This window comes from Staurois parvus, unplaced genomic scaffold (genome assembly GCF_062004578.1).
Source record: "Staurois parvus isolate SC_StPar_1 unplaced genomic scaffold, SC_StPar_1.0 ptg001787l, whole genome shotgun sequence".
Lineage (NCBI taxonomy): Eukaryota > Metazoa > Chordata > Amphibia > Anura > Ranidae > Staurois > Staurois parvus.
In genome coordinates this window covers 630,889-651,688 of record NW_028319583.1, presented here as the reverse complement: position 1 = coordinate 651,688, position 20,800 = coordinate 630,889, and the positions used below count along the sequence as shown (strand labels likewise).

General features: G+C 45.4%; 1 protein-coding gene across 1 annotated transcript in view; it reads left to right on the top strand.

Annotated features, from left to right (window-relative positions):
• The window catches only part of DNAH9 (dynein axonemal heavy chain 9), a 336,995-nt gene extending 317,640 nt beyond the window's left edge, over window positions 1–19,355 (top strand). The window contains exons 67-69 of the mRNA XM_089663852.1: window positions 10,647–10,829; window positions 12,064–12,453; window positions 18,925–19,355. Of these exons, the coding sequence (XP_089519978.1) occupies window positions 10,647–10,829; window positions 12,064–12,453; window positions 18,925–19,152 (801 nt within the window). The 3' untranslated portion in view covers window positions 19,153–19,355. The remainder of the gene's footprint in view (window positions 1–10,646; window positions 10,830–12,063; window positions 12,454–18,924) is intronic.
• Window positions 19,356–20,800: the final 1,445 nt, after the last annotated feature.

Sequence of the window (20,800 nt, the reverse complement as noted above, 5' to 3'; positions counted from 1 at the left end):
TCTTTCTTTTCAGGTAGAGGTGTGTCCCAATCACTTTGTCCTAGCTCAGTTGTAATCTCTCTCAAAAGAGCTTTGCCTTGCATGGTGATGGGTGCTACGAACCCCAAGGGATCGTAAAGACTGTTGACCGTAGACAAGACACCTCGCTTTGTGAAAGGCTTCTCTTCCCTGGATACTCGGAAGGTGAAGCTGTCAGTTTTCAAGTCCCAACTAAGCCCTAAGCTTCTTTGAAGGGGTGGTGAATCTGTACCTAGATCTAGGTCTTTGAGGTCTTTTGCACGGTCTTCTGCTGGGAATGCTTCCATGACTTTGCTGTTGTTGGAAGCCACTTTGTGCAGTCTTATGTTAGATTCTGCTAGCAAGTCTCTAGTGCTTTTCAAAATGTCAATGGCTTCTCCACTACTGGAGAAGGAAGCAAGTCCATCATCTACATAAAAGTTTTTCATAACAAATTGTTTGGCTTCAGGGTTGTGTCTGTCACCTTGCTGCGCTGCTCGTCTCAAGTTGTAGATAGCGACAGCTGGTGAGGGACTGTTCCCAAACACATGTACTTTCATCCTATACTCTATGATACCTTTGTTGAGGTCGTTGTCTTCATACCATAGGAACCTCAGGTAGTCTCTGTGGTCTTCACGGACAAGGAAGCAGTAGAACATCTGCTGTACATCTGCTGTTACTGCAACAAGTTCTCTTCGGAATCTGATAAGGACTCCAAGAAGTGTGTTGTTCAGGTCTGGTCCACTGAGAAGTACATCATTAAGGGAAATACCTTCATGCTTTGCACTGGAATCAAATACTACACGTATCTGACCTGGTTTTTGAGGATGGTACACTCCGAATATTGGCAAGTACCAGCGTTCTTGTTTTTCATGCAGTGCTGGTGCTTTTTCAGCTTGATCTTTGTCAAAGATTTTCCGCATGAATTCTTGGAAGTGTTCTTTCATGTCTGGCTTTCTTTCAAGAGTGTGCTGCAATAGCGCAAGGCGTTTCTCTGCTTGCACTCTGTTGTTGGGAAGACGATGCCGTGGTGTACGGAATGGTAGTGGGGCTACCCAACTGCCTGCTTTGTCTTTGAAGACTTCTCTGTCCATGATCTCAAGGAAGAGGTTATCTTCAACAGATGGTGCTAGTTTGTCATCATCTTGAGTTCTCTCAAACACTTTGTGGCCTAGCTGATCTGAATCTTCAGCTGAGGCTGTATCTTCCAGGAACCTCTGGATGTTCTGGGGATGTGTTGGGTTAGATAGTTTCTCTTTAATCTGCATGCTGTTGTTACATGGGCAAAGACATGATGTGCGACCGTTCTGCAGCAGATTTGTTCTGTAGACATTCACCTTTGTGGGTTTGTGAAGTCCGTCCAGACATACATTTCCAACGATAACCCATCCAAGATCAAGACGTTGAGCAAATGGTGCATTGTGCGGCCCATTGTATTGTTCTCTGACCTTGTGCACTCTCAGTATGTCTCTTCCTAGTAGAAGGACGATGGCAGCATCTGGGTTGAGTGTTGGGATCTTGTCTGCTATTCGCATGAGATGAGGGTAGTGACGTGCCACTTCAGGTGTGGGAATCTCTGACCTGTCATCTGGTATCATGTCACATTCTATGAGGGTAGGAAGAGTCAGCTGCGTCTTTCCATCTAATGACTCGATGGTGTAGTTGTTTGCTCTTCTCCCTGATGTCTCTATAACTCCAGAACATGTCTTCAAGGTATATGGAGTTGGACTTCCTTTGTCACCGAAGAGGTCGAAGAACTCTGTCTTTGCTAGAGACCTGTTGCTTTGTTCGTCTAGGATTGTATACATCTTCACTGCCTTTTCTCTGAGACCGTTGGGATACACTTTGACTAAGCATATCTTGGAGCATGATCTAGAGAGTCCTGGTTCTGTACAGATCTCAGTGCACTTTGAAGTTATCGCTGGTGTTGCACTTTCTTTTTGCTCCCCACCATGATCTTCTTGAGTTGCTGGAACTTCTGATCTCCATGGTGGTGGTCCTGGGTGCAGTGCTGACAGATGTCGGTCATTGTTGCATTCTGTGCACCGTATTTCTCTCTTACAGTCTTTTGCAAGATGTTGCATTGAGGCGCAGCATCTGAAACAAATGTGATTGTCTTTAAGGTAAGCCTTGCACTCCTCTAATGTCTTACTTCTGAAACTGCGACATTTTCTTAGTGGATGAGGCTTGTTGTGTATTGGGCACTGTTTGTCTGGATCCTCAACTTCCTTGCTTGTGTTGTCTTCCTGATTGGCTGCAGCCTCAGGCGGGACTTCTGTCTTCCGCACAGACACTGTTGCTCTGCGTTCTTTGTAGTGTACTGGCGACTGCTTCTCTGTCCTTGGGGCACCTGCAACTCTCTTGTTCAGGAAGGCGAAGCTTGGGTCATTGCGTGTCTTAGCTTGGTCTACAACGAATTCAGCAAGGAAGACAAACGGTGGAAATGCAACTCGATAGTCTTTCTTGTATCTGGATGCTTGAGAGACCCACCTTTCTTGCAGGTTGAAAGGGAGCTTCTCGATTATGGGCTCTACTCCACGTGCTGTGTCTAAGTATAAAAGACCTGGCAGAGTTCCACTAGTCTTTGCTGCTTCTATCTCTAGGAGTAGGTCTCCGAGCTCTCTCAGCTTCTGATTGTCTTTGTTTGTCATTTTCGGGCAAGTTTCTATTTTCTTTAAAAGTGCTTCTTCAATTACTTCAGGTGACCCATAGCAGTCTTCCATTCTCTGCCAGACCATCGCAAGTCCTGCTGTTGCATCATGGACATGCACTGACCTGATTCTTTTGGCCTGCTCTGAGGACTCTGGTCCTAGGTATTTGGCGAGTAGGTCGAGCTTCTCTCTGTCTGTCAGCTCTAAGTTTTGGGTGCTGCTTAGGAAGGATGACCTCCAGGCCCAGTAGTTTTCAGGACGATCGTCGAACTTCAAGAGACCAGTGCTCACCATCTCACGGCGCATCAGGTATTTCGACACGTCTGTAACCCTTGCTGTGTCAGGTGCGTTTGTTCTGGGTACAAACGCGGGACTACTGGCTGATAGTGACTGATGGGTTCGTTGAGGTATTTGACTAAGTCTATTTTGGTCAGATGGTTGCTCTCCTCTATTGTAGTCTAGATCTGGTTTTGCACGAGGAGAGGTTATATCGCCATCTACTTGGTTTCTTAGCGTGTTGGCGGTTTGGTATCTGAGCCCGTGATTGGTTGACTTATCACGTGGCGGTTCAGGTTCAGTCTTGTAGTGATGCGTAACATCAAAGCTGTCTGCTCCCAACTGGGTCCTTGATGGTTTCGGTGCATCACTAGGCTGTTTATCAGGGTACAGGGTTGCTTGTGATTGCACGTACTCACGGGTGCGTTGGAATGTACTGAGAGGTGTTATCAGGGTTTCCAGTACATCGCTCTCTACAAACTGAATATCTGCAGCTCTCGCAAGAACTTCGGCTTCAGCTATGGCTGCTGCAGCTATTTTCTGTTGCTTAACTATGTGTAAAGAGGCTTGTACTTCTGCCTTTCTCCTAAGCATTTCTGCTTCCCCTTCGGCTTGTCTCTTTTTTATTTCAGCTTCCCCTTCGGCTTGTCTCTTTTTTATTTCAGCTTCCCCTTCGGCTTGTCTCTTCTTCTGCTCTTCATCTAGGTAGCCTTGCTCTTTCATAAGCTTTGCTTCCTGTATGGCATAGGAGGCCATGGCGCATGCGGCCTCGGCCTTGGCTTGTGCCCTGGCTGCGATAGCGCTGACTGAAGACAAGTTTGTGACGCTAGAATGTCTGGAACTTGTATGCTTACTCCTGGCTGCCCCAGCACTGACTGACGATAGGTCTGTGACGTTTGAATGCCTGGAACTTGAACGCTTAGATCTGGCGGTTTCTGCTTTGGATGACGACAGATCCGATTTGTTATAAGTTCTCGGCGTGCTGCCTTGTGACCTAGTTTCCAGTGTACTGTGCATATTTTCTTCCTGTTTGCACGAGATTTTAGGAAGGGTTAATTTAGTGATATCTTTCATATCTTTCATAAAGCTGAGTTAGTTTCACTTTGCTATGCCTTAGACTGGCTGTGCTGTGGGGATTTCACACACACGTGCTGCTGTATTAACAGTTAAGAGTCTTTTCTGTGTTGTGGGGCTTGCTGTAGATTTTTCACACAATGTGCTCTGAAGTAACCGTGTAAGTCTTTTTACTGTCCTGCCTTCTCTGCAGTTATGAAATGGTTACAGAGGATTACAGGCAGTATAACCTTTGATGTCCACACAGTAAAGAGTCGATGATTGATAACCGATGATCTTTTACTGATAACATGTGATCATAATGAGAATGAATGAATAAATGCGCGAATGTGAACAAATGCGGTAAAACTGAAATACAAACAGAATAAACAAACATAAGTACATATCTAACTTCCTAGCTATGTGCATAACATTCCACAGTACATAGGAAGGGTACTTACAGACTTTGGGGGTCTAATCAAGCCCATATATGAAGAGGGAACAGCATCCCACATGTACTTGCATAGTAGAATTTCTTCAGTCTGAAGAGATGAGGTCACTTCCTCCCAAGTTAGCAGACAGGAAGTCCTGGCCTTAAAGGGACAGACACTGCTGAATGCTAAAGAATGCCTTGTGTAATACAAGGCAGCACAGAGGGTTTTCTGGGGTAAGGCATTATTACCCCAGTCCCTGTGACACAACAGTTCCAGAATTACTACTTCAACCTATTTGCAAACCAAAAGGGGACCTTCCACTCCCCTCTTTGATCTTAAGACCCTAAATATTTTCATTTGAGACCAGAAATTCTGTATGAAACCCACCAGGTCCATCATAGCCTCCTCCTTTTCTGGCCTTTGTGGACATCCATTACACTTATGAGGGGCAAAGATCTGAGCTGGGCAGGGGGTTCAGTAGGGGGGTAAGCATGCAGATTAGTGCTCAATTTATTTTTTTTTTGTTGGGTGTGGGGGGGTGCATTTTTGCTGAAATATAATGCTCATACATCTTAGAGGGTGCAGTTTGGCATGTTTGCCCTGGGCTCTAGATGACCTTGTCCTGGCCCTGGTTGTCACACTTTGACAGGAAGTGCCTGAACAAGGACCTAATGAAAACTGCAGATTTAAGCCATTTTGTAAAATGACATTAACATGTCAAAGTTTATAGGCGATTTTAGTGATTGGGTTTACATCTACTTTAATTGCATCATTTTAACATCTGTTAGTCACAGGGTTTAGGTAAAAATTGAATGGTAAAAATCATGCCTATTTTTCTGTGTGACAATGATGTTTGAAAAGTGAATATAATTGCTCAGAAACACGGCAACTCTTTCATGATATGCGGTGGATTTGCTGAAAGCTGCAGAACTAGCTTGAGGACTAATCATCCAGCCAGGTCCTCCTCGAGCTTAGAACTCATTTGAGGACTACTCATCCAGACAGGTCCTCATCACCCTGAGTGTAGAGGTGACTCTTTGCTGTGTTTTTTGAGAGATCTTACAGCTCGCTGCTAGCAATAGGACACATGTGAGCTCTCATCTCCCATAATCCTTCACTTCACAATTCTTGTTAAGGCCACATCACTCTCTCCTGTCCTATGTTGGGGTGACACTTGTTCCTGAGCAGAGACAGTGAAAACTTCTATTACATGGCAGGCTAATTAACACATATATGATACAACTGCTCTGTATAGTCCAGAAACTTCAATAGATAGGAGCTGGGATTGACTGAACAGGCTCCATTATAGCCAAAACGTTTGTTCTGGGTAGGGTTTTTAATATTCAGAATTTCTTTATTGTCTAGTGAAGGCCACAAAAACATTTGGGTTATACAGCTACAGGAGATTGGGTCACTGGCAAACAAAAAAAGTTGTAAGCTGACTCCAGTATAACTCTTTAACCCATCATGCCTCCATTTTTTTGCTAGTGTCCTTGGAGGTTGGACACCTTATCTTCAGCTCTGTTGAAAAAAGTAATTTATTTTTGCTAGCTTTTCATCAATGTCTTCAATCAAGATTCCCAGCTACACCACTGCTTGAGCTGATCTCGATATAGCAGCTTATCTGGATTGGCATTTCTTCAGCATTTGCTTTGGAGACCGTATTCAGCACCCACTGGACCAGACACGTAGGGCTAGCCTGGATGTGATGTTAGGGTACTGTATTAGTTGGCTGTGGAACAGTTTCCCCAGTCAGGACCATGTCTCTGAAGACTCATTTTGTAAGACTGGTCAGGCTGAAGCAACATGAGATAACTCATTATTTTTCCTGTTGGGTACTGCTTTAAATTTTCCCTCCACAACTGTTATACCACAGTAGAGGTTAAGGCTAAGATATTGAGTGCCAACTATATCCTGGGGGCTGGAGCACTCCATGCTCTTCTTGCTGGTGATTCAGCCTACAGCAGGGGTGCTCAACCTTTCGAAGAGCAAGGCCACTTAAGTGGTTTGGTAATGAGTTGTGGGCCACAATGAAATGGTTCATTTTTAATAGCATAATGGACATTTTCCTCCTGCAGCCACAGAATGCCAGGGAGAGGAGGAGCAGCTGGATTTCAGGTTGCAAGAGGAAAATGGAGAGGATCTGTTCTTGTATATACTGCCCCTCCTGTCCAAGTGTGAAACAGAATGTGACAGGGAGGCTGCACAGGCCCCCTGGAGCATGGGGCTGGGATGTGTCCCCTGATGCTACACCAGTGGTATGTGTTAAAAACATGTCCCAACTCAGGGGTTTTACCACCCCACCAAACCACAAATATAAATGAGCCATTACTGTCCTGAGCACCCTATAAGGCTGCTTTCACACTGCTGTGCTTTCTTCGCAGGTGCAGCTTAGCTGCACTTTGCTATAGACCTCTATTATATTTTGCAGGTGTGAAGTGCACCAAAACACCTGCAGTCAGGCGTTTGGTGCTTTTTTTTAGAAAGCACACCAAACCTGCAGGATATATTAGAAGCCTATGGCTCAGTGCCATTAACTCGCAGAAAAATCACAGGTGCACTGCATCCATGGATCAGTGTGAAAGTTGCCAGGCTGCTAGAAAGGTTCCAAAGCAAAGTGCACTTGGTATCACTCCACCTGGGGCAGGAGTTGGCGCTTTGGAGGAAGCATTGGGTTGTGCAGCTCCTGCTTCCTTCGCTGCCGGCTCGATGCACTCTGTGATCTAGGCTTGCCGACCTGCATCCCAGAGCATCAATCAACAGGTTGCTGATCCCAGGCATGCGCTTCCCTGGTTGGAAGGCAACATGTTGAGCACCAATGGCCTAGAGGAAACATCATCCTCCTTCCAAAGCACCACTTGCATCTCCAGTCTTTTTCCACTGCTTGCCTACTGCATCTTGGATAAATCTGGCCCCCTGAAACCCTCCTCAGCAGCAGCTGCTTAGGGTTGTGAGTACTTCATACCTTGTCTTATATTAGGCCAGTTGAATTACTACTGTAGGGACACTAAGGGGTTTATTTACTAAAGCTGGAGAGTCCAAAATCAGACTCCCTTCTGCATAGAAACCAATCAGCTTCTAACCTCAGCTTGTTCAATGAAGCTTTGGCAATGAAACCTGGAAGCTGATTGGTTTCTATGCAGAAGGGAGTCTGATTTTGGACTCTCCAGCTTTAGTAATAAACCCCCCATATGTCTTTGCTAAAGCAGAGAGAGGACAGTTCCGCTGTCATGGGTGACTTCAGCCCATAGTTCCCTAGTGGTTCTGTAAGTATCTATCCAGTAGACCCAGAAAAAAAAATTACACCTATAATACTGAACCTGGGACACCTATTATCATACGTTCTAATTCAGCCCTGTTAGGCAGTTCCAAGGCCTTCCCCATGTACCCTCCTGACTCCCTGTGCTCAGATACATTGGCATTCTGTACTCAGAGGCTCTAAGAGAACGTCAACACAAGCCCCTGCAGATTCTGTCTTTGACACTCCTGAGTTCTTAAAGTGGTTTTAAAGACTGGAGGGTTTTTTTTTACCTTAATGCATTCTTTGCATTAGGGTAAAAAAACTTTCTATTGTCAATCCCCCCCCCCCCCCAAATACCTACCAAATCTCAATCTGGCACTGCTTTCTCTCTCTTTTCCTCATTGGAGTGAGAATAGTGGGAGCCATTGGCTCTGATTGCTGTCAACCAAATCCAGTGAGGGCATGGGGGTGGAGCCAAGCTGCACTGCGTGTGCCAAAGAACATACAGTGCAGCTCGGGATCTAGCCTGCACATGTGCCACCATAAGAAGCAGATTCCTATGGGGGCACGTGGAGGAGCCCAGAAGGGGAGGATCGGTGCTGTTCTGTGCAAAACCATTGTTAAGTTGTCTCCTTAAACCCCTTGTTTACTAAGAGCTATCAGATAAACGTGATCCAGGTGTCTCTAGCACCCCCTGATGATTTTATGGGGCACGAAAGGGTTGTCCCCCCATCCTGCTGACACCCACAGCTGGTCCAAGGCACTCATTTCATTTTAGTGTATTTTTTCCTGAAAATATGCCTTTGATAAATAGCTGCGCAAATATCTTACGACAAAAAAAAAAATTTTTAACTACCCTCATTTTATTCTTTGCGTTTCAAAGAATAGCGTGCGTTTCCTATCCAAATCGAATGTGGTTTCTCCACTGCTCTTGTGTGAACCCAGGCTTGTCATAGCCTGAGTTCACACAGGAGAGGTGTTGGAAACCTCCCTGTACCGATTCCATACTGAACGGAGAGCGGGAGAGAAGGGCATATGGGGATGTACACCTTGGTGTCAGCCATTAGGGGATGTACACGTTGGTGTCGGCCATTAGGGGATGTACACGTTGGTGTCGGCCATTAGGGGATGTAGACCAATGCTCTTGATTATCAGCTGGAGGAGAGGAGAAGAAAGCCTCAGAGGTTTGAAATCCCAGAGGCTTTCTCTCCTTTCCTTGCAGGGATGACAGTACAGGCTAAATGGCTTTTAGTCAGCACCATCACAGTACTGGCCAATCAGAAGCTGTCTAGCCTGTATGGTCATCCCTGCAAGGACAGGATAAAAAGCATTGTGATGGTACTGACCAATCAAAAGCTGTCTAGCTGTACGGTCATCCCCGAGAGGAGAGAAAACAGCAGCTTTCTATCCTTTCCTACAGCTGAGAATCCAGAGCATCTGCCTCCATCCTCCGCATAATAGCCGACACCAATATATCCATCCCTACACGGCCTTCTCTTCCACCCTCCTCTCACTCGCTCAGTATGGGATCAGAGCAGGGAGGTTTCCTGCACCACTCATGGTGGACAGGAATTGCATGGCTGTTCATATTGCATGCAATTTGTGTCCATACATATTGTATTGACGCAAATCCCACCGCAAAGTTTCGGTTTGGGCATCAGGAGAATGAGTACTTGTGCAAATACTCGGTAACGGCACCGGTGCTTCTCTAGTAGCAGTACCTTTTTCTGACAGGTACTCACTCCCCCAATTCTGGCCAAGGCAAGAGTTATGGAAGTTTATCCTGACCGCTTCCCTACCTGCTACCTTCTGAGACACTTCACAGGTCTCAGGGAGATGCAGGACCAATCTAGCAGGGCAGTACGATCTTGCGCATACGCAGTGGGCAGCTGGCTAGAAATAGTAGCAAGTCACAGCTGGCTCCCATAGCCAAGACTGGCAAACAGCCAACCCAGGTAGAGCCAGCACTGGACTCCTGGGCTGGTAAGTGTCTGTTTATTAAAAGTCAGCAGCTCCACGATTTGTAGCTGATTACTTTTTTTTTTTTTTTTAAATACTGTAGTTCCTCTTTAAGCACTCCCTTCATTACATGAATTATTGAAAACACAACTGTATGTATGGAATGCTGGTAGGCATTTGACTTGTTTATGGGCGGCTGTAGGTCAAAGAGCAGGTAGCATAAAAGTACCTTTTGGTAAGTGTCCCTAAGCCTGGGGGGGTGGGGGCAGGGTGTTACGATGACGTAAAAAGATGAACTGTTCTGTACTAAAATAGTTGTAGATGGCCACATCTGCAGTCCCCGCTGTGGTACCCATTACCTTGTGAACCTCCAAAGTTCTTGTTCACAATTGTTGCACAGAGGGCAGCATCTGATCCCGGGACTAAATTGTTTGTACAGAACTAGCTGTTCTACTTCTACATAAAGGATGTTTGTTTGTGAGGCTCAGGCTAAATCCTGCCCCTGCTACAGTGCAAACAATACATTACCACCGAGACTGGTGAAGTTATTGAGTGCTGGTATAACTTGCGTCAGGCTTGTTTGGACTTGTGGGTCGATGTGTAATTTCCACATCAATAACCTGCTGCCGAAGAGACTTTATCCTGATGTGCAGTTATATCCATATCACAGACATTCACTGAATCTCTTCCTCACGCCTCTCTTAGATCGGCCATGTTACCGAGTGACCCGATCACCAGATAATGAATCGCTGTTTACGGTTAATGGATCCTTTTGTGCTCCATAATAGAGTCGTGTAGCTTAACCGGCTCAGTTTATTGGCCTCTTACATGAAGGTCATCAAGTATCCATGAAGGTCGGCGTAGATTGTGTTCTGGAGATGAAAGGAGCCCATTATACAACCATCGGTAAAACAGACATAGCACAATCCAGGCTGTCTATTACAGAGTTGGAACTACATAGGACAGGGAGGGGTTGTGCAGCTGGAGAGTTCAAGTCCACGATCTAAGCATGGAAATTTTGTGTTCCTTCTCTAGGTAAAAGCCACACTGGATGAAATTTTGGAGAGGCTCCCAGAAGAGTTCAATATCTCTGAACTTATGGCTAAGGCAGAGGAGAGGACGCCATACATTGTAGTGGCTTTCCAAGAGTGCGAACGGATGAACATGCTGACCAGTGAGATCAAAAGGTCACTCAAAGAGCTCAACCTGGGACTGAAGGTAACAAAGTTTATATCTACTGTATGACCACAGTCTGAAGTTGCTCAGCTTGACAACCCAGGGGTACCTCCAAAGGGTTGGGAGGGAATTACTTAGTCTTTGATTTTTGCATGGAGATTGGCTCTAAGTTCACCTTTTTTTTCTAAATTCCACCTCTCCTATACTGTATACCAGGGGTGGACTTACCATTTGAGCACCTGGGCACTGCACGAGGGCCCAGGGTCAGTAGGGGGCCCCATGAAATGCCAGTTACCTTTCATTGGCTTTTTTGGGTGTGGACGAGGACACAGGGGCCCCATGAGTTGTCAGTCCACCCCTGCTGTATACCAATATACCATTAATGTACACAAAACAGGTGAAAAAGAGGACCTCTTTCTCAACGTGACAGACAAATGCACAGCACACCTAGAACTATTTTATATACACCTTCCAAGTGAACAAACTCACCATGCCTGTATCCATGTTAATGCAAGACCAGATTTGCATTCGTTATTAGCCCTGGAACTTGGACAAAGTAATATATTCCATATGCAAAATCACCCCTCTTGGTAACATCATCATGGTGCCAGTAGCTTTTTTAAGACCCTATGAGTGGGGATCCCGCCCTTAAACCCAATGTGAAGTGTCCACATGACCAAACAACGACATCCAAAGAAGGACTCTCTTAATCTTCAGTAAGGAAGAGAGAAGTCTCAGGACCCTGAGTATCATGTGACCACAAATTAAGGTAAATATTGCTTAGTTTTTGAAAAAGTTTATGGGGGGGGGGGGGGTCATAGCCAGAGAAGCCGCTTTAAAGGCCAAATGGCATGCAGGCAGCTAGATATACAGATAATATACATATACAGAAGCTGTTTTCCTCCTAGTGGATTTGAATTTTCTCTCAAATCCTGGGATTTACACAACTCTGCCTGGCAAGCAGTGTTATCCCCAGCCAAGCCAAGCCTGCTGAATGGACAGAACAGCCTCAGATTAATGAGGTCATCTCCCTCCCTTCTCCTGTTGTCAATGCATTTACATTCAGTAAAACCATTAGCTCCAGTCCTTGCCCTCTCTTATAGTCTGAGTTTTGCTTTATAGGGACTACAAGAGGCTGATACCAAGTCAAATTCAGTTACTTACAATAAAAAAAATCATGTAATATTGATAACTTAGCTGCATTACTTTGTGTCTTTTATATCTGCCCCGAATAACACGGTCATATCTCTAAACCTTTTTCTTCCTTGTATTCCAGGGTGAGCTGACCATGACCAGCGACATGGAGAATTTACAAAATGCCATTTACCTTGACCAAGTGCCCGATTCCTGGACCAAGAGAGCCTACCCCTCCATGGCCGGCCTGGCAGGCTGGTTTGTGGACCTCCTCAGTCGTATCAAGGAATTGGAGACCTGGACTGGCGATTTCGCTCTGCCGTCCGCAGTGTGGTTGGCCGGATTCTTCAACCCACAGTCCTTCCTGACCGCCATCATGCAGTCCATGGCTCGAAAGAACGAGTGGCCGCTGGATAAGATGACGCTGCAGTGCGACGTGACCAAGAAGAACCGAGAGGACTTTAGCAGCCCACCACGAGAGGGAGCTTACGTTCACGGACTGTTCATGGAGGGAGCGCGCTGGGACACACAGGTATTAAATGTTTCCCACCCCCCTGTGTTTATCAGGGTTCAAGTCGTTTACAGAGCATATACATGAGAGCCATGGATAAACAGGAAGAGTTCTGTGCATTAAGCCCACCCCAACTGCAATCTCTAGATTAGCATTTCTCAATCGTTTGTTTTTTTGGTCACAACCCCCCGTTAAAAGTATACAGAATTTTGTAACACCCCAGTCTAAAATGTAGAAAACAATGGTTACTCATCAATGGAAAACCTGAGCCTGGGACAATGCACATAACCACCTTGATGAAATTCACTTCACATTAAAAGCCCCTCTTCACTTCAGAGCCGGGGGGGCCATTATAACAAATGTACGCCTACATCAATGTCCCCTTTCACATCAGAAGCCCTCCTTCACATCAGAATTTACCCATTACATCAGTCACCCCTATACATCAGAGGCTTCCCATCATATTAGTCACCCCTATACATCAGAGGTCTTCTATACAAAGTTACCTCTATATGTTGGAGGCTTCCCATGTTATCAGTCACCCCATCCCACCATTCTCCCCCCCATTACATCAGTTACCTCTACACATCAGAAGCTCCCCATCACATCATTCTCCCCATTACATCAAAGGCTCCCCATCATATCAGCCACCCTTATACATCAAAGACCCTGTATACATGACTTTCCTCATCACCATAGAGTCCCTCCAATCACATCAGATTTCCCGCAGTCACACAAGCCCCCCAATCACACAATCCCCGCATCAGAGAGCCCACTAATCACACAGTTCCCTCTTACATCAGAACCCTGCCTCGTGGTTCTAGCAAAGTAACAAAAGGTGGAGGTGGACTTCATCTTCTTCTAAATGTTGGGGCTGCCCCTGCATGCAACCCACCCTGGATTAGAATCATGCAATGCTATGATGTGGGTGCACTGTGCGTCTTAGCCCTAGAACGTCATTGGTTGTTAGGGTGCTGGCAGCCGGCCACCCACTCCATGGCAACTCATGACGCTGATCCAGGGCAAACTGGATCCTGTGCTTGCGGCACCCGGCTGAGAAACACTGCTCAAGACTAACATTCATAAAGCTTGTTGTTACCTGGGGACGCTCTAACAGGGTGGCTTTCTTGTGTGCCCCACAGTAAACATTTCTGCCCATTGCCTTGGCACCTGTCTCACATGACCATTTCTGAGCACTCTTGGATCAGCCTTTTCATAAGATAAAGATGAAAAGACAGTTTGTTGTCTTATTCTTGCTATATATGGCGGCACTATTAAATGTAGTAAAACGTAGACTTTAATTCCCTTTTAAAGCATGTTGAAATCACGCACACAACATGTACATGAATGTTCCTGCACATGCACAAGTATGAAGGAGGGCCGAGACCAAAGATTGTCACACGTCTGTCCGCCCGTACAACACTTTCCTCCCTCCCTCTCCCCAACCGCTGCTCCTCACATAAGCCTCATAACAATATTAGAGAGTTGATCAAAGTGGGTCATCTGGCACATGATCTGAACATTACCTCCTCCTTCGAGATGCAATTTTATACTAGAAAGAGTGAGAGAGAGGCGGCCGCGCTCTAATTAACAAAGGACGAGCTTCAAGGTTGAGTGGCAGAATGACATCCACCTCAAAGACAATAGACTTGTCAGCCGCTCCCAGCCTGGGATAAAGAGCAATATGGAAGGATTTAGCTGCTCTTTGATATCACAAGGCAAGTGCAGATTTAAATATGTACCCAATTACCACATTTTTTTCATCATTTCTATCATCCAAGTTACATTCCATCTTAAAAAAAAAAAAAAAAAAAAAAGAAGTTCTAACTTTTTCTGTTGACCTAGACATGTCTGGAACACTAGCTGTAAGGCAGTCTGTAATCGACTTGGGACTTAAAGTGGAAGTATAAAAGAAAAAAAATTTGCAGCCTAACTAGGCACATCCCAGCCCATCCCTCAAAAAAACTTGCAAAATTCAATACCTGGAAGATGACAAGCCAAACATCGGTACCAGGAAGACAACTGGCTGAAGATTTGTACCTGGAAGATGACTGCCTAAAGATTGCTACCAAAAGAAGAACAGGAAGATGACTGACCAAAGATTGATACCTGGAAGACCGGCCAAAGATCAGTACCGGAAGAGGACCAGCCAAAGAATGGTATCGGAAGAAGGCCAGGAAGATGACTGGCCAAAGATAGGTACCTAAAAGATTACCGGCTAAAGATCAGTACCAGAAGAAGACCAGGAAGATGACTGGCCAAAGATTGGTACCTGGAAGAAGACCTGGCATAAATTAGTACCAGAGGAAGGACCAGCAAGACAACCGGCCAAAGATTGGTACCTGAAAGATGACTGGCCAAAGATCAGTACCAGAAGAACTCCAGGAAGACAACTGGCCAAAGATAGGTGTCTGGAAGACGAATGGCCAAAGATCAGTCCCTGGAAGACAACCAGCCAAAGTTTGGCTGGTTGTCTTCCTGGTCTTCATATGGCACCAAAGATTGGTGCTTGGAAGGTTATCGGTACCAGAATAAAACTATCCAAAGATGTCAGCAGCTTGTGAGGTAGCTGAGAACACTGCAGCATAGTATAGTTTTGCTTTAAAATGGAGTAGGTACTAACCTCTTCCAGGCATTTTCTGAGCTTTCTGATCATATGATCACTGTGAATGGCTATAAACTATACATTATAGTTCAAATGAGCCCTTTTAATTTTGAATAGAGCAGTGGGTTGGTTTATTTTTTTTTTTACTGTCCCATTGGGAAGATTACTTTTCACTTCTTGTCCTGGACATGCAACAGGAAGTGAGAATAAATTAAATCCAAAATGAAGGAAATCCCCTCTTAGATAGCCATCTTCTGAACAATGGGCCAATTTTCCCTCATCTTTTGTTCTAAAGCAGAGGTCTCCAAATTTTCAGTATAAGAACTGCATTGTATATTTTACAAATATCTGTGGGATGAAAAAAATCCCATCAGATTCCCCCCCTTACATCAGAGTATCCGTTCAATTACCCCCTTAAGTTGGGGTCCACATCTGAGTCCCTCCTTATGTTGGGGTCTACATCTGCGACCCCCTTACATCAGGGTCCACATCTGAGTCCACACTTATGTCGGGGTCCACATCTGAGTCCTCCCTTACATCAGGGTCCTAATCTGAGTCCACACTTATGTCGGGGTCCACATCTGAGTCCTCCCTTACATCAGGGTCCTAATCTGAGTCCACACTTATGTCGGGGTCCACATCTGAGTCCTCCCTTACATCAGGGTCCTAATCTGAGTCCACACTTATGTCGGGGTCCACATCTGAGTCCTCCCTTACATCAGGGTCCTCATCTGAGTCCACACTTATGTCGGGGTCCTCATCTGCGCCCACATCTCAGCCCTCCCTTACATCAAGGTCCACATCTCAGTCCTCCCTTACATCAGGTCCACTTTACATCAGGGACTCCATCAGAGTACCCCCTTACATCAGAGTCCACACCTGAGTTCCCCCCTCCCCCACATCAGAGTCCCTCTTTAGATCAGAAGCGGAGACCATAGGCAGCCCCTGCTGACCTTAATTATCAAACTGCGCACATTAAAGGTCCGCCACATCAAATCTTGTAGTGGGTCAGTTGTAGCCCATAGCTTGGAGGCCTCTGTTCTAAAGTTTACATTTTCCATCTCTTTCTGTATCAGTGACCATGGTGGCCAGGACACAGAGAAGGAAAACCTCCCCAGCTGTGAAGACCGCAATAAAAACATGAAAGAGAGCCTAAAAAGCGCTAAACCACAACTGAGTCCAAAGAAATGCAAATCATTCATCAAATAATTGAAATATCAGCTAATGCGTTTTAGGGGTCCAAACACTCTCCCTTCATCAGGGCTTGGATAAGGTTTTTGCTGGTAGATCTATTTTGGTCAGTGTAACACTTATAGAAACTTCCTATAAATCCAGTTTGCCAATAGTGTTATTTAAGTCCTTACAAGAATATATGTAGCACTACCCCCTTAGGAGTCGCTTGAGATTTGGGTCCCCCTCTAGTCCTGCACAGTGAGGCAACACACATTTCATTCAGACCTTGCACACAGGAGACCGTAAACAGTCCTTGAGCTTGTTTTTTTTTATTTTATGAAGGGGTATTGAACTTGGATGTGGTAGAGGGGTGTAAGGGATGCCCAGGACTACTGTCAACTGAGGACAAACACCTTAATAACTATGTACAAGTCTATTAGACAAAACTCCTCTTATTGGAGAGCTATCCAACCTCACCTGGTGCACCTCCTCAGACCCTCCTCTTCACGCAGCTGTCTGATGGAATCCTTAGGCAAGGTGGCCCAGAATCTGCCACTCTAGAATCAGCAGTCCCAGATGGGGGCTAGTCAGGTTTCCCACTAGAATGCCCTCTCCCCTTAGATGTCCCAGGTTGGGTGGAATTACTCACTCAGTCCTCCCCTGCAAGCTTGTGGGATGGTGGCTGCCTTCAGGCCTTATGCTGGTCTTGCTCCTTCCCTGCTTCCCAGGTTGTCCTCTTTCAGGGGATGATTGAGGATGAGAGATCCTCCCTTCCAGCTCTCCTCCTCCTGTATGTAGGCCCCTCTCCTGGACCCCCTTCCTGGCTCCTCACTCCATCTTCCACCCAAAGTCTCCTGCTGCTGAACAAGTTCAATTACTCTTAAGTGCTGGCCTGACCCCATACCAAGCCTTCTGCTTGGGGATTGGCCAGGATCCCCTAAGAGTGCAGACCAGCTCCTCCTCACCCCCACCCATTGAGTTCTAGAGACTTCTTCAAGTCTCTAGATCGGGGGGGAGGTATCAGTGAGCTGATCTGCAAAGCCTCTCAGCCCAGACCCAAGCTTGACCCTCTGACTATGTGTCCTTGGCTGCTACTCAGCCTTCTAACTACAAAAAATCTAGCTCCCCCTAGCGAACTAGGAGGGTGCTACACATATATACAAAGTCTAAGCCCTGGTGAAGCAGGACTGTTCATCGCCACAAAACGTACTGGAGGTTTTTAAAATTATTTAATCAATGATAAAGTTTCCTTAGACTTTTTTTGTGTTTTGGTGCTCTTCATGCAGTCTTTTGGGATTCTAAATCTGAGTACCCCAGTTATAGCGACCCTGTCTGACAAAAGCCCTTGAGCCATAAAAATTGGTTTAATATTTTGCAATATTGCATTCTGAACTTATCAATAAAACCTGAAAGGGACTTTCATCATACCTATGTTGCCTAACACACACACAAAACAAATTTGCTTGCCATTTGAATTGTCAGTGACCTTTCCCATATTTCAGGTTCTCTTTACTTTGCAAATCAGCTGCACAGGGTAACTTTAAAGAAACTTTCCTCACTTCCTGTGCAGCTTTAGCCTGACCCCTATGTGTGTATATAATATTAATATAGAACCGCACTGGATACTCCGATTAATTGTCCCGTTCAATTTATAACATGAGAACAGACACAGAGAGGCCCTCCAGTAAACACATTAATAAGCTCCCTCTGTCCTCCATTTATCATTAAAATCCGCCCTGTAATCTCCCCTCGTGCTATTCATCTCAATATTATCACCTCGTTTATCTGGCAATACGACGCAGCTTCTGGATGCCGGAGCAGAATGCAGAACGTGGAATTCTCGGGATGTTGTTTCCATGGTAATTTATAATCAGATGTGATGTCATTGCCGTTCAGAAAGCATCGGCTACAGCTGAGGAATTCTTACTTATTAATACAAAGAAAAGAGGCTTATTTAAAGAGGAAATGTCAACGTGGTGGAGGATACAGACCATATGGCGAAATTCTTTTTATGGGCACCTGACAATCAGACCTGCTATATGACCAAAAGTATGGGGACCCTTCTCCAAATGCTGGAGTTCCGATGGCTCCAGGGATTGGCACTAGTAGTTAATACTATAGGTTACAAAGACAACTGTGGTCTTCTGACCTTTTGGTAACAGTTTTTAGGGGAAGTCCCTTTTCTGTTTCAGCATGACTGTACTCCTGTTCACCAAGTAATCTCCATAAAGTTGTGCTTTGACCAGCTTGGTGTGGAGGAACTTGAGTGGCTGACATAGTGTCCAGACCTCAACCCTACTGAATAGCTTTGTGGTGAATTAGAAAAGTGAGCCAGGTTTTCTCAACCAGTACCTAACCTCACAAATGGGCACAAATTCCCACAGATGCACTCCAAAATCTTGTGGAAAGCCTTCCCAGGAGAGTGGAGGATATTATAGACACAAGGAGGGGCCATGCCATATTAATGGCCATTGTTTTGGAATGGGATGTCTAACAAGGTTATAGGTGTGATGGTCAGGTATCCACACACTTTCCCTATATAGTGTAATCAGTACCCAACCTAAACCCTAAGTCCAATGCTCTTCTCGAAACTTCCAACTCAAATCCCAACAGGAAACATAATGTCATGTCCATCTTGTAAGCTGCCATGAGTATGTAAAACAGGGGAGCTGTACAGATGATGTTGGTAATGATGTTCTCTTATCACTTTGTAGACTGGAATTATCACAGATGCTAGACTGAAGGATCTGACCCCCGCCATGCCTGTCATCTTCATCAAGGCCATTCCAGTGGACAAACAAGACACCCGCAATGTCTACGCTTGTCCCGTATATAAAACCCGCCAGAGGGGGCCAACCTACGTCTGGACATTTAACTTGAAGACCAAAGAGAACTCATCTAAGTGGGTGCTGGCTGGGGTGGCCTTGCTTCTACAGATTTAAACTATTGGAGCAAATTGTGTTCCCCATGACCACACCCTCAATCCACCCCAGGACTAATACTACCAGAAGACACTTTATAACATCTATTGCACTAAGACAATCTGTAACTTCCAGTATTATTATTGGACAGAAGATGCACTGTTGCTCTTTTTTCTTGTTTTATTTATTTTAACAGTTTCAATTAAAAGTTCTCTATTCTCTAATGCTGTCATCATAGTTCTCTCTCGGCAGGAAAATTCCAGGAGTTGTGTTGTAGAAGGAACGGGGCTTGTGGGAACCCCCCCCCCCCCCACTATATTGTATTTCATAAATCTGTCCCTTACAATCCAATTCTACAATCTCCATCAACTTCAGGTTTACAAAACTATGTATTATAAAGTGATTGGATAGATTAGGTAGATCCTCACATCTAACTGGATCTTCTTTAGATCGACCAATAAGTATGTGGTACAAGGGTCTCCTTGGTTGGATACAAATTGGATAGATTAGGTGGATCCTCACATTACATGGTTTTGGTAAATCTAAAGTTGATTGTAACTTGTACAGTGACATATAGTTCTCCTAATATCTACCAAAATTGTGCAAGAGCTTTCCTAACCGGATGCAAATTGGATGGATGGTTTAGGTACGCTTTCACATTACATAGTTGTGACTACAATCAGATTGTAATGTATATGGCCAGCTTTTCAAATATTGGAAGCAACTCTACCCACAACCAAACATGCCATTGATCACCAACATTTATAGGGGCACACCCCTGTTACCATCATCATTTAGAGGGGTACACACTGTTGACGACCAACTTTTAAGGGTGCACACTGCTGACCACCAATATTTAGTGGGCACACACCGCTGACTACCAACATTTAGTGGGCACACACCACTGACCACCACCATTTAAAGGGGCACACACCACTGACCACCAACATTTAAAGGGGAACACGCCACTGACCAACATTTAGTGGGCACACACGCTGACCACCAATATTAAGTGGGCACACACCACTGACCATCAACATTTAGTGGGCACACACCACTGACCACCAACATTTAAAGGGGCACACACCACTGACCACCAACATTTAAAGGGGCACACGCCGTTGACCACCAACATTTAGTGAGCACACATCGCTGACCACCATTTAAGGGGCACACACCGCTGACCACCAACATTTAGTGAGCACACATCGCTGACCACCATTTAAGGGGCTCTCACCACTGACCACCAGTTTTTAAAGTGGTACATGCCACTGACTACCAATATTTAAAAGGGCAAACGCAGCTGACCACCAACATTTAAGGGGCACACAATGCTGCCGGCCAGCATTTAAAGGTGCACTAACCACCAGCATTTAAAGGTGCACTAACCACCTACATAGTCCTGCCCTCTACCCTTTGCACACCGTGTACTGATAATATCACGGCATCCTGCCTCAGTACTCCTTTCAGCCCCAATGCAAGCAGTGGGAGGACTTATGCAAATATCACAATGCCTTAGGCTAGGTTCACATATGTGCGGGTGGTGCGGCTGCGGATCCGCATGAAAATCCGTGCAGCCGCACCACCCGCACACAGGAATGCGGACCCGTGGGGGGTTGCCATTATTTCTAATGGCACGCCGCCCGCACTAGAAAACGCAACCGTACTG